This window comes from Accipiter gentilis, chromosome 4, assembly GCF_929443795.1.
Source record: "Accipiter gentilis chromosome 4, bAccGen1.1, whole genome shotgun sequence".
NCBI classification, from domain to species: domain Eukaryota; kingdom Metazoa; phylum Chordata; class Aves; order Accipitriformes; family Accipitridae; genus Astur; species Astur gentilis.
This window is the reverse complement of record NC_064883.1, coordinates 42,330,725-42,343,382: the sequence shown is the minus strand read 5'-3', so window position 1 is coordinate 42,343,382 and position 12,658 is coordinate 42,330,725. Positions and strand designations below refer to the sequence as shown.

General features: G+C 42.8%; 1 protein-coding gene across 2 annotated transcripts in view; it reads left to right on the top strand.

Annotated features, from left to right (window-relative positions):
* Positions 1-12,658, top strand: part of OXSR1 (oxidative stress responsive kinase 1) — a 94,568-nt gene that overhangs the window by 21,627 nt on the left and 60,283 nt on the right. For both annotated transcript variants that reach the window (XM_049799139.1, XM_049799138.1), the window contains exon 3: positions 8,709-8,817. In XM_049799139.1, coding sequence (XP_049655096.1) covers positions 8,709-8,817 — 109 coding nt within the window. The remainder of the gene's footprint in view (positions 1-8,708; positions 8,818-12,658) is intronic.

Below are 12,658 nucleotides of genomic sequence, written 5' to 3'. Positions count from 1 at the left end.
GGCAGTACATCAATGCTCTTGTGTTGCAGCACTGTCCAGTCATCAGGCAATGGGATAGAAAAGGGAAAATTGTGCTTGAATTCTTTTTTTATTTTTTTTTATACAGTGCTTCAGACCCATAGACTTCTCTGTTGAAGCAAACTTGTTTATTCCCAGAATCTGCCTAGTAAAGAGGGTAAAACAGTGTGATGTTGCTTGGGAGAGGGTGGGGAGATCAGCAAACAGTTCTGCCATCAGTAAGGATGACTTGTTTCTTCTATGACTCTAAGTGTCCATGCCACTTAATGGCTGGTGCTTGTATTTCTTGGGATGAAGAGGAGGAGGAAGGTTAGTTTGGAGTGGGGTTTGGAAATGTGGAGTAAGTGACTCTACCACGAGCTGAATGATTGAGTGGCCTTGAGCTTCCTTTGAGCTTCTATAGGAGCAGGTGCTATCACGACCCAGACTGGACAGACCAGGGAGTCGTGTTTAATTTGGAATTCCCTTGGGCTAAATTAAGGTGAAACGACACCAAACGATCAGTTATAAGATTTTATTCATGACAAAAGCAAACTGAACTGGGGAGGCGTGGTAGTAGGTGGCAGGGTTTCTCACAACAGGAATTGGCATAAGACTACTTTTGTAAACCATGTAACCATATACATCAATTCAGGGAATAAGGAGATCCCTCCTGTTGAGTCACAAGGTTCAGAGCAGACCCCCTTGCTTTCCAGACTCCTCCTCGGAGAAGGGTCTAGGGGCGGTTGGATCCACTCTTAGTCTCACACTTGGTCAACGGTTTATATCGTGAAACAGCTGAGGTGTGGGGATTATGGAAAAGGAAAGGGAGAAGAAGAAAGAGAAAAAGGAAGAGAGAAAGACTTCACTGCTCCTGGGTCCAGCGTTGGTTCGGTCAGCCAAGGGGTCCAGTCCCAGTGGGCTTGCATGCCCAGGGCTTCAGTTTGTGTCCTTTTATCATCCTTGCCCCTCCTTAGGGTGGGCACCCGAACTCTAATGAGCAGTTTGTGAGCCTTTGGGTTTGAGGGTCCTTTGTGAAGTAACTTCTCCTTCCCTGCAGACACTGCCGTTGTTTGATCTTTGTATCAGAACAGCTTATCAGAACAGGGAGCTACGCACCCTCCAGCACACCCTCCCCCTCCTGTTGCTGATGTCTGAGCTGATGGGCTTTTCACCTTGGTTCCTTGCTGTTCAGGGTTTGTCTTTAAGCAGAACTTGCCCCACCACAATGTTTGAGACATTAACTCTTTCAGTCTCTCACAGGTGCCCAGAGGCCAGGGAATCTGGGACCACCTCCTAGCTTGTGGAGGTGCCATGCTTAGGATGATTAAGTGGTATATTGATCTTGATCCTTGTATCTCAACATACACTTGAGCCGTGTGGGTGGTGAGGGATAACCTGCATGCTTTGCAAACACTGCATGACATTCTAGGTTAATGCAATGGATTAATTTATTGCTGCTACAGGGTACAGAAACATAGGATTTTGTTGCTTCGTGAACAAACCAAGTCCAAGGGCATTCAGCTCTTCAGCAGAAGTGCTAATTGCTGTGAAGAACATAGGCAGGAGTAATGCAGTGCAGAGGCGTGGCTCTTTCTAGCCCAGCTGCTAAATTCGGTGATGTTAGTCAGAAATTTATTTCAGTGCTTGATTTTTATATTTTTCCCTGAACATTTTTTTGAATGCTCCTAGATCGTTCCTAGACTGCATGTGGGGAAGCTGGAAGGGAAGTACAACATAGCTTATAATGATTCTTATTCACTGGTCTGACTGGGAGTGGAGTGTAAGGAGAGGTGGTCAGATACAGTGTTGTGTACAATTGGTCTTGGACTGTTTGATTTGTTACTGAAGTTGCACTTCTTACTTGTATTGCAACACAGTAGTTAAACTTATGCAGCATTTGGTGTGTGTTTGAAAACAGTCTGCTCATGTGGTGTGTTTCACAGCTGGATACTGTTCACCGCTGTGTTTTGCTCTTACCTCTCTTTTTCTTTGTGGGATGCTGGTTGTGTTGCTGCTGTTGCTGATCCTTGAAACACAGTGGTGTAACATTTGTGTCAAAATAACCATGCTTCAAGCTTTTTTCAAGTGTTTTCTTGTTTTAAAGATCTATTGGTCTAAAAGGCTTTGAATCTCCCTTCTGTCCAGCAAACTCTGCTTCATTTTCATGCAATTAAAGCTGAGTTAGCTTTCTTTCATCAGATGGGTTTTTTTTCCTCCATGCTTTGAGTAGCAGATGATGTGGGTTGTCAGCTTAGCAGTTAGGAGGAATGTTGAATGTCAGAGATGGGAACATAAGCTGTGGGGTATTTCACATTGGGCTTTCCCAGCTGGGGGGGGAACTGCTGCCTGTTTAGTTCCTAGGGTGATTCAACAGGAGATGAGTTCAGGAAGGAGCATGGGAGCTGTGGTGTTGCTACTCCTAGGAAGATCCTCCAAACTCTTCCTAGTCCAGAGACTGATAGGACTGGACCTGACAGGTCTACGCATGAGGAGTGAAGTGAAGGTACTGTTCTTCTACTGCTGTGGTCAGAGAGCAGTTAAGGAAGCCGAGGGAACAAGTTTAACTGCAATAAAAAGAAACATTGTTTTGAATTTCATGGAATTAACCTGGGGAGCTTGCTGCCAATAATATGGAGATCAAACATTGCATGAGATTAAATAAATCAACCTATAGCTGAGAAGGTTAAATTAGATAGGATTTAAAAAAAGGATTATGAACTTCCCTAGTTTAAAGCATAAGCCAACTGTTAACTGCCCTAGCTTAGTCAGAAGTCTTCCCTCTGGGCAGATAATTGTGTAACTGCTTGTTATAGGGTTTTACACCTTCTTTTGAAGACTTGGACAGGATATCAAACTGGCTTTGATCTGTCAGAGTAGTTCCTACAAGTGGATTAAGCAGACTATAAGGTTGTTGGGAACAAAGCAGCAGGCTGTAGAAGTAGTACAGATATTTCATCCATGCCTGTCATTTTATGGGAACTGCCATTATAAATCCATTTCCAGTCCTAAGGACCTTCACACTTGCTCCAGTGGAAAAAGTCCGGAAGTGTCAATGCCAGAGAGTCCAATGTATAATGTGTGGCTTCTGCATGGTTATTTGATATGCCATGTAAAGTGTTTTCTTGCATGATGGGATTGCAGCTTTACAGAAGACTTAAACCTAAGCTGTGTATGGCTTGGTTGTACTGTTTCTCAAAGCAGCAACAAAAGAAATCTTAATTACTGTGCTGGTTGAAGGTGGGGTTTTTTTTTTTAGAGGGTAAAGTTCAGTATGAACATTAAGGTAAAGGTGGGTGAAATCCTGAACATAGAATGTCTTTCATCACTTGGAGTGGATGAGTTATGAGATGGTGCATGTAAATAATTTTTACAGAGTTTGCAACTGACTGTGTGTACTAATCACAAATCTGAAGCATTGTCAAACTGTAAACACTGGGTATTGATCTGAACAACCATAAGGGCCAGTGATATGTTAGTTGGCTAAGCGGGTAAAGCTGGCTTCGCTTATATCTGAGATGAGTCAGTCACTTGCCCGGCCACTTTGTGGCTAAAAGCAATAAAAAATGGGCACCTACGCATTGCTACACCATAGCAGTTTTAAACATCTGCTTCCTTCAGTACCTTGTCACTAATACTGCAGACTGTGAAAGAGGGGATGACCACTGAATGATGCTGAAGAATAGCCATTGAAATGGGCAACTGCTGAGTGACTTGCCACGAGGGTGGTTTCTTTCCATCACTGAAGATTAACTTACGGATGAAAACTTTATATCCCTTTCAGAATTGTGTCTTTTCCACTGTTGCTCTGGGTGGGCTTATCTAATGCCTTTTTAATTCTGGCAGTCTATCTCCTGTAGCCACATTTTGAGGTAAGGAGTTGAACTGGATAATCTAGACATGGAATTTGGATCAGAATGTCTGATTTTGAGCTCTGTGCTTTTCCCCATGTCCTTCAAAAAATGCCTCTCAAGTTGATTGTAGTAGGGGAACATGGGTGCTTTTTCTGCTGATGTTTAGAAAGGCTAATGAATTAATATTCTCAGTTTTACAGCCTTTTAGTTAAACCATTAGAATTTCACTTGGAGCAAAATCTGAAGTTATGGCAGCCTGTAGGAACAAAGCTCTAAATCCTACTTTAAAAGGACGAAGAAGAGTTTTAATGCCTTATACCTTGAGATTTCAGCTATGAGTTAAGTTCTTTGCCAGCCATAGTTGGAGCATTGGTGTATTCGAGGGGGAGATGACATCTGACCTGCTTTTATTTTCCTCCAGGCATGCTTTCCCTCCCCAGTTCTCTTACGGTCATGATTGTCTTCGAATAGGGTAGCCAAGTTGACAGCTTTCTGGTTTCCTCTGAACTTGCAGGTAGCCACATAAAAGCAGACTGCTGCTGTGTTGTATCTCTTGAGTTCACGTCAACATGTAGGAAGAAAACTAAATAACGCATGATTTTCATCCTTGTATTTGAGAGCAAGTGTCTTTGAAACATGCCTCAGGGGCAGATAAACATGAAGAGTAGAAGGTGATGATGTGAACAGAAAATACCAGTAAGAAAGTTCAGCTAGTTGCTTAAACACAGCCTTGCCTGCTTTGTATGTCTGCGTCTTTTAACTCAACTTCAGTTGTATGTCAGCGGGCAAATAAATGCACTTCCAAAATAGCAGATCTCCAGAAGTGTGTCTGACTTACAGGAGACTAATAGGTTTCTTATGATTCTAAATTATACTTCACAGCAGTTTTATTAGTGTTTCAGAAGCCTTGAAATGCTTCTTTTATTGCCTGCAAAAGTACTGAAAGCATTCATCAGAACCCTTAATGGAAGACATGGAGGCCTTTATGGCTAATCCCAGTCTATTTGCTTTGGTATTTGACAGTGCAGATATTTTTAATATCTAGCCCAGGGTGAGCATGTAACCATCTCCAAACCATTGCCTGTGTCTAGACATGTTTTTATCAGTAATTCTTTCTCCATAGCTGAGCAGAAGGCAGTGTAATTTATGGATCCTGAAATGGGCAACTGGCAGTAAGGCTCATAACTGAGGCCATCTAGTGTGAGGGGTGTCGGTGTGTAAGCAACTGGATGGAAGAGCTGTCTACCATCTACTGGATCTGTGGATAGTTTGAGGGCTCTTTATCAAGTAACCCATGACTGTGGGCAGAGCAGGAATAAAGCAACATTTCCAGCTTAAAATCTGTATATAGCAGCCCAAATAAATTCTGATGATTAGCCTGACATTATTACAGAGGTGTAGAAATTGTTGAGATTTTTATTAGGAGTCTTCCAGTGTGGTCTTGATGCTAGTCAAAATGAGGGGAGCACAGTTGTAACTTGGTTATTTCTTCTTTGTGTAATTTGGGGATAGCAGTCTTGTTAGGGAGGAGGCAGGGAGAGGAAATCTTTGCCTGCTATGACTTTGTCACGTTTGAAGAGCAGCCAACTCTCTGAAAAACTTTGGAAATAGTATTAAAGCTGTGCTTACTACACACAGAAGGGCTGTTGCTGCATTTTATCCCCTCCTGCTCCCTTTTTCTGTAAGTGTGCTTTTTAGCAGAGCTCCCTGGTGATCCTTGACTGGGATTCCTGCCTTAACTGTAGCTCTTCAGACCTTGTATTTGTACTGCTGTAGCACAGACTGCTGTATGTATGACAGAATTGGCTTGGTTTCAGTTATGTGAGGAAGCATTTTAACCACAAAGCCCACTGTGATTTGCCACGATCAGTTAAAACAATTGTATGTGTTGAGCTTCCAGGATGTTGGTACCCTCTATGGGGGTGAAGAGGAATGAAGCTTTGATGTAGCCTGGTGGAAGATTAGCCTAGAAAACTATTGAAAATGGGGTGGGGGTCTGTGGGTGAGAGGGGAAAGTCTGCCTGACTGCTGCTCTTTCTTACTGGTAATAATGTAAAAGCACTGGAATTGTGATGCAATTAATTATTCAGAGCTCTGCTACACTGTGTGAGAAATGGTTTAATCTTCCTGTGTTACACATCCACTACCTGATGGAGGTGTTTAATTGCATAGATCAAGTTTGTGATTATTTATGTTCCCTCTTTGTGCACTAAAGCATATGATGGACTTGAGCTTTTTTTTTTTAAACTGTGCTTCCCAGCTGGGGGAGCGACTACAGTAATGAATGAGAGGGGAAGTTCTTGGAAAACAATAAAATACTAACTAAGCATCACAGAATGCCTGCAAAATGCTGTAGTACAGAGCTGCTTGAATGGCAAAGACCTGATCCAGGTCTAGGCTCTTAACTAAACTTGGTCCAGACTTTGTCTCACTGACTCCTGAATTCCGGTGGGATACGCTAATATATAAAAAATATGCAATGTTTGTGTATATTTCTTGTACTACTTTCTTGATCTCTGGGGGAGCTGGTTCAAAATATTGTGAGTAGTCTAGCCAAGAAAAGATAAAAACAGCTCTTCTAGATAATTTCTGAGTGGTGGGTTTGGGGCAGGTCTGGCTGATGGGATGATTAACCCGTCGGTGTCCTGCTTGCTTTCTTCCACTCTGGTGCCACTTGTGCATGTGTGGTTTGGTGGTTGTTTTTTTTTTTAATTGTCAGAGAGAAAAGTTAGGCACCTGGATTTGCTTGCATGTTTAAAAGGGAAAAAAAAAAATCTTTAAGATTAATTTAAACCTTTAGGCTGAATGCTTATTTCAGGCTCAGGGACCAAGATTATGTCAGGCTTATGGATCCCTTAACTAGGGACTCAGTCCAGTGCTGTGCTCTGAGCAAGTCCGAAATGATCCTAGGGTAAGCGCATGAGTTCAAAACTCTGAGCCTAATGAGTTTTGAAAGGTTGTGTGAATCAAAAGTGTGGCACTTTTGTTTACAGACAGCAGCCCAGAGCTTCCCAACCAGCTGGGTTTTGTGCAAGGAGTATGACAGGGCACAAACTAATCACTGAGTTTGACCTGTGTTATCCATGGCCCCACTTCTCATCTATCCCCTGTTAGAATTTTGAAGCAGGGAAGTAAAAAGAACATTTTTGTTGCCAGCTTTGTCTGTCGAGGTTTCTTCACAGTGCAAGAAAACCCCTAACTAGAAGGCGTTAGAAAACTCCAAAGGTGCTGATTTATTTCCTTTTAGAAAAATAGCTTGATACAAGTGAGTGCTTGCAAGGAAGGGAGCTGGAGCTGTCAGCACACAAAGGATATTGTTTCAGACTGTATTTATTTTCACGGAGTGGTTTTTAGTCAGCGAGTATGCTACACTGAGGTGAATAGCCTACTCCCTACTCTTCAAATATCCGTTCCTGTTTAGAAGGGCTCTTCTTTAATCTGCTTATTGAAGTTTCCTGGAAAGTTGGTGCTTCTGGGGAAAGCAGAAAGAGGAACTAATTGTGTTTGATTCCTCAAATGTACCTACTCCCTGAAAAGCAGTATTGAAGTGGATAATTCAACATTAGCATGTTTCTTTGTAGCTGTGATTCCCAGCTAAACCCTTGCCAAGGGGGAAGCAATGTGCCTTTACGCTATACTGAGTCACAAGCAGAGCTTTGCATATGAGCATGAGAAGTATATGCTGCATCTGTGGGGTGTCCTAGACATGGGTGAATCCTTCTCAGAGCTTTCTGTCATACTTTGGTACCAGGGAGGTCTTGTGCTTAGAGAGAGGAAAGGATCAGGGTGTGAAGGGCCCTTGCTCTCCTCCTTCCCTGTGTGTTTGGGATTACGGTGCTCGGCTGAGTCTGTGTCATGGGAAGGGGGCTAACTGTGAAAAGTGGCATCCACGTGTTCAGTGAAGGAATGCCTTAGCTGAGAGCAGAAGTTCAGGATATCAGGGGATGAGTGTCTGGCATGGGTGATGCTGGAGGGTACAACTTGACAGGTTAGGGGGCTTGGATGAAGCACAAAGACCCAGCTGGGTGTAGTGCAGGGTGCCAGGCTTGGCTTAATAGATGGCTTTTGTCTATGGACAGTATAGGAACTGCGAGGCTTTCTGTCCAAACGGGTGATTTGTGCTTGCATAATGAAAAATCAGTCAATGCTTTCCGTGGTGTTGTTCTGCCCATAACTTGGAAAACCTCAACCCTTAACCCATAACGAAATCTAAGAATAAGCACAGTCAAAACTCAATTTAACATCTGAGCATATTTCATATTGTATGCCATCTGTAGTAGCTAACAACTTTCTAATCTTGAACTGATTTCTCTTTTCCAGTATGACAAAAGATATAGCTGTCCTTTGTGCCTTCAACCTGATTGAGCTAAGCCATCTGCTTTCCTGCTGGGAAGAAACATTAGGAACAAGAGGCCTTTTTTTTCCCCAGAGGCAAATATTTCCCTTTCTCATCGAAATGATAGACTTCAACAGATTAAGCATCTGTTGTGTAATGTCTCACTGAAAGGAGTCATCACGAACTTCTTGGGTAACAAACTGGTGTGAATTTTCGGGAATATTCTGCTGTAGCTCCATGCAGGTGTTTTGGTTATGACCACTTTGTTGCCCTTGCCAAGGGGTTTTTGGTGAACTTTTTCTTTCTTCTAGACAGATGGGAAGAGTACCCTAAAATACCTTTGGGCCCTAGTACAATGCAGGCTGAGTGTTAAGAGTATTTCTGGATTTTCTACTTACAGGTTCTAGGTATAATTTTTCTTTGTACCTTCTTTGAACGCTGCGTCTTGAGGAAGATAACTTCTGTGCCCAAGGAATAGTAATAACTCGGTCCAACTGCTAATGCTTTATTTGTCTCTACAGAAAGAAATTCAAGCCATGAGTCAGTGCCATCACCCCAACATTGTATCTTACTACACATCGTTCGTGGTGAAAGATGAGCTTTGGCTGGTGATGAAGTTACTTAGTGGAGGTGAGTGATCGAATTTCTTTACCCTAAAAGACAATGTAAAATGCTGTCTTCCTGTAATACCCTTTCCCTTGTTTACCTCCTAAGCTTCCCACTTGTGAATTAAGGCATGTCATAGAATTGTTGGAAAAGACCTTTAAGATCATCAAGTCCAACTGTTAACCTAGTACTGCCAAGTCCACCACTAAACCACATCCCTAAGCGCCACATCTACACGTCTTCTAAATACCTCCAGGGATGGTGACTCTACCACTTCCCTGGGCAGCCTGTTCTAATGCTTGACAATCTTTTCTGTGAAGAAATTTTTCCTAATATTCCATCCAAACCTCCCTTGGCGCAACTTGAGGCCATCTTCTCTTTCCTATCGCTTGTTACTTAGGAGAAGAGACCGACCCCCACCTTGTTACAACCTCCTTTCAGGTAGTTGTAAGGAGCGATAAGGTGTCCCCTCAGCCTCCTTTTCTCCAGGCTAAAAAAACCCCAGTTCCCTCAGCCACTATTCATAAGACTTGTGCTCTAGACTCTTCCCCAGCTTTGTTGCCCTTCTCTGTATACGCTCCAGCACTTCAATGTCTTTCCTGTAGTGAGGGGCCCAAAACTGAACACAGTACTTGAGGTGCAGCCTCACCAGTCCCGAGTACAGGGGAACAACCACTTCCCTAGTCCTTCTGGCCACACTGTATCTGATACAAGCCAGGATGCTGTTGGTCGTCTTGGCCACCTGGGCACACTGCTGGTCATGTTCAGCTCCCTGTCGACCAATACCCCCAGGTTCTTTTCTTCTAGGCAGCTTTCCAGCCACTCTTCCCCAAGCCTGTAGCGCTGCATGGGGTTGTTGTGACCCAAGTGCAGGACCTGGCATTGAGCCTTGTTGAATCTCATACAGTTGGCCTCGGCCCATTGATTCAGCCTGTCCAGATCCTTCTGTAGAGCCTTCCTACCTTCGAGCAGATCAAGACTTCTGCCCAGCTTTGTGTCATTGGCAGACTTACTGAGGGTGTGCTGAATCCCCTTGTGCAGACTATTGATAAAGCCCTGGGGAAACACCACTTGTGACTGGCTGTCAGCTGGATTTAAATCCATTCACTGCAACTCTTTGGGCCTGGCCATCCAGCCAGTTTTTTACCCAGTGAAGAGTATACCCATCCAAGTCTTGAGCAGCCAGTTTCTCCAGGAGAATGCTGCAGGAAATGGTGACAAAAGCTTTACTAAAGTCTAGGTAGACAACATCCACAGCCTTTCCCTCATCCTATTATGTGGGTCATCTTGTCATAGAAGGAGATCAGGTTAGTCAAGCAGGACCTGCCGTTCATAAACCCATGCTGACTGGGCCTGATCACTTGGTTGTCCTGTATGTCCCATGTGATGGTCTCAAGATGGTCTGCTCCGTAACCTTCCCTGGCACCAAGGTCAGACTGACAGGCCTGTAGTTCCCTGGATCCTCCTTCTAGCCCTTCTTGCAGATGAGTGTCACATCTGCTAACTTCCAGTCAACTGGGACCTTCCCAGTTAGCCAGGACTGCTGATAAATCATGGAAAGAGGGTGGCTAGGTGAGCACTTCTGCCAGCTCCCTTGGTACCCTTGGGTGGATCCCATCTGGCCCCACGGACTTGTGTGTGTCAAAGTGGTGTAGCAGGTTGTAACCATTTCCCCTTGGATTATGGGGGCTTCTTTCTGCTCCCTGTCTTCCAGCTCAGGGGGCTGGGTAAATATTAATAAAATAAATATTTCAAATAAATATTTGAATAAAAATATTTAACTTCAACCCATTCAGCTCAGAAATAGCTTCTCATGTTATGTACATTAGTAGTATCACCTAACTACATGTTGGTGCTAACTTTTTTCCCCTCCTATTTTGTATATTTGACAGTATTTCGTAGAGTTATTTTGTATTTTTTTTGCTGAATGACTCACTTGAATATTTGAAAACTGGAGTGTATGACTTCAGACATTGACTAGAGAAACTTCAGTGCAGGTGTAGTAGTTGAAACCATCCGAAGCGTCTAGAAAATAAATCTCACTATCATCTTCTCAAACGATGGATCTGAAACAGTGCTTCTCAGGTCATGTTAGCAAAAGTTTCTTCATCTTGCTCTGTAAGCCTAGGATAAGCTTTTGAACTAGAGAAGTGTGCAGCTAACTCCACTGAGCCCAACCATTTCCACTAGGTTTATCATAAGAATTGCAACTTCTCTTGCAAGGCTGGTTCCTTGACTTTTTTCTCACTTCCAGCTCGGAGGCCTGCATAGTGCTGATGGCTTGTTGGTAACCAGCCATTCTATTGATTTTAACTTATTTACATGTTGGCTGCCCTTATGAGGAACTTTAAATCACCTGTATTTTGGGCAAAGCTACTCCTATAATGTCAGTATATGGCCTTAAAAAGGGAGGAGAACATCAGTGTGGGTGCAGCTTGGTTTGGATAGTGTCAATCCTCAGAGCTTGGATTACTTTGCACGCTTGTTCTAGTTGACAGAATAACTGGGAATACTTGGGGCAATTCCAAATTACTGCCTAGTTAACACAGAGCTAGGGAAACTTCCCCTTTCTGGATTTATTCTCTGACACTGGAGAAACACTCTTTTTTTTGAGAGAGAGAGTGAGTTTGAAAACTTATCAGTAATGCTTTATTTGATGTCATAATATTTTCCAGGATCCCTGCTTGAGTTACAGTCGAGACAAGAAATGGAATCAAGTTCTGGATGATAACATAGAGGACTGTTCCTAAATCTTAGGCCTGTCTTTAGGAAGACTTGATTTTCCTGGCACCCTAGTGAAAACAAATTGAAAGCTGAAAAAACCCAAACCCTGTTTTGCTTTTAAAAAAAACCTTCTTGGATTCTCTGTTCTTGGCTTAATACTAAGGACTGTAAAATGCCAGAAGATGATGTGGAAAAATCTGGCTAAACCTGTTGGCTTTTACCACAAGAGCTTGACAATGACCATAAAACATGTGTCTTTGAAATTCTTCAGAGAATTTTAGCAGTTCTCTTGGGGACAATGAAATTTCATGCCAGCTTAAGTCTGTCTTAAAGGTTTTTTTAATGTCTTATGTGTTCATGTGTCATTAAGCAATAGCCTCTCTCTTCTTGGAGGGATATATAACAGGTCATTAAAGATACAATGGCTGTTTGTGTGTAGAAAAGAATCCCTTGCCAGCTTAGTGCAAGTAGTTTTGCTGTGTGTATAGGAAGTGTATCTATGGGAAGGTTTCCACAACATGAGAAAATAGCATTTCAGGGGTGCAGGAGAGGCAGTAGCAATGTTCTTCGCCTTTTTCAGGAGAGCACACAACCTCGTTGAAGAAAATGCACAGCTGACTTAGCCAGTATTTTCACAGTGGTTTTCTGTCAGAACCAAGTCAGGATTAGGCTCATCCTTGAGCCTGCAAATGTTGTTTCTGTTTGTCCTCATTTTTGTGTCGTTTTTTTGTATGTACGCTGGGAAAAAAATCAAACTATGGACTGTCTTTTCATTATCAATGTACCATAAATGTAAAGACCACACTGGAATATTTCTGGAAAAATAATCATTGCTTCAGAACCAGCCTCTTGGTGATGTGAATGATGACCTGCTTTTCATTTAATATTCACTCTGAATGGGCTTCTATGTTATACAGACTGATAATTGACCCTTGTGCAGCTCTGGCATTAAGTAGGGTGCTTTCAGTAAAGTAGTGCTATGAAATCTCACTGCTGCTTACTCTGTTGTATATGCTGAAGACTAGGGTCATACAATAAAAGGTGGACTAGTAGCAGTGTAACCTCACCCGACCCCCTAACATTTCTGTGAGCCAGTGTTAAATTTTCTCACTTAAAGTGAATCATTTGGGGTCTGGGGGAA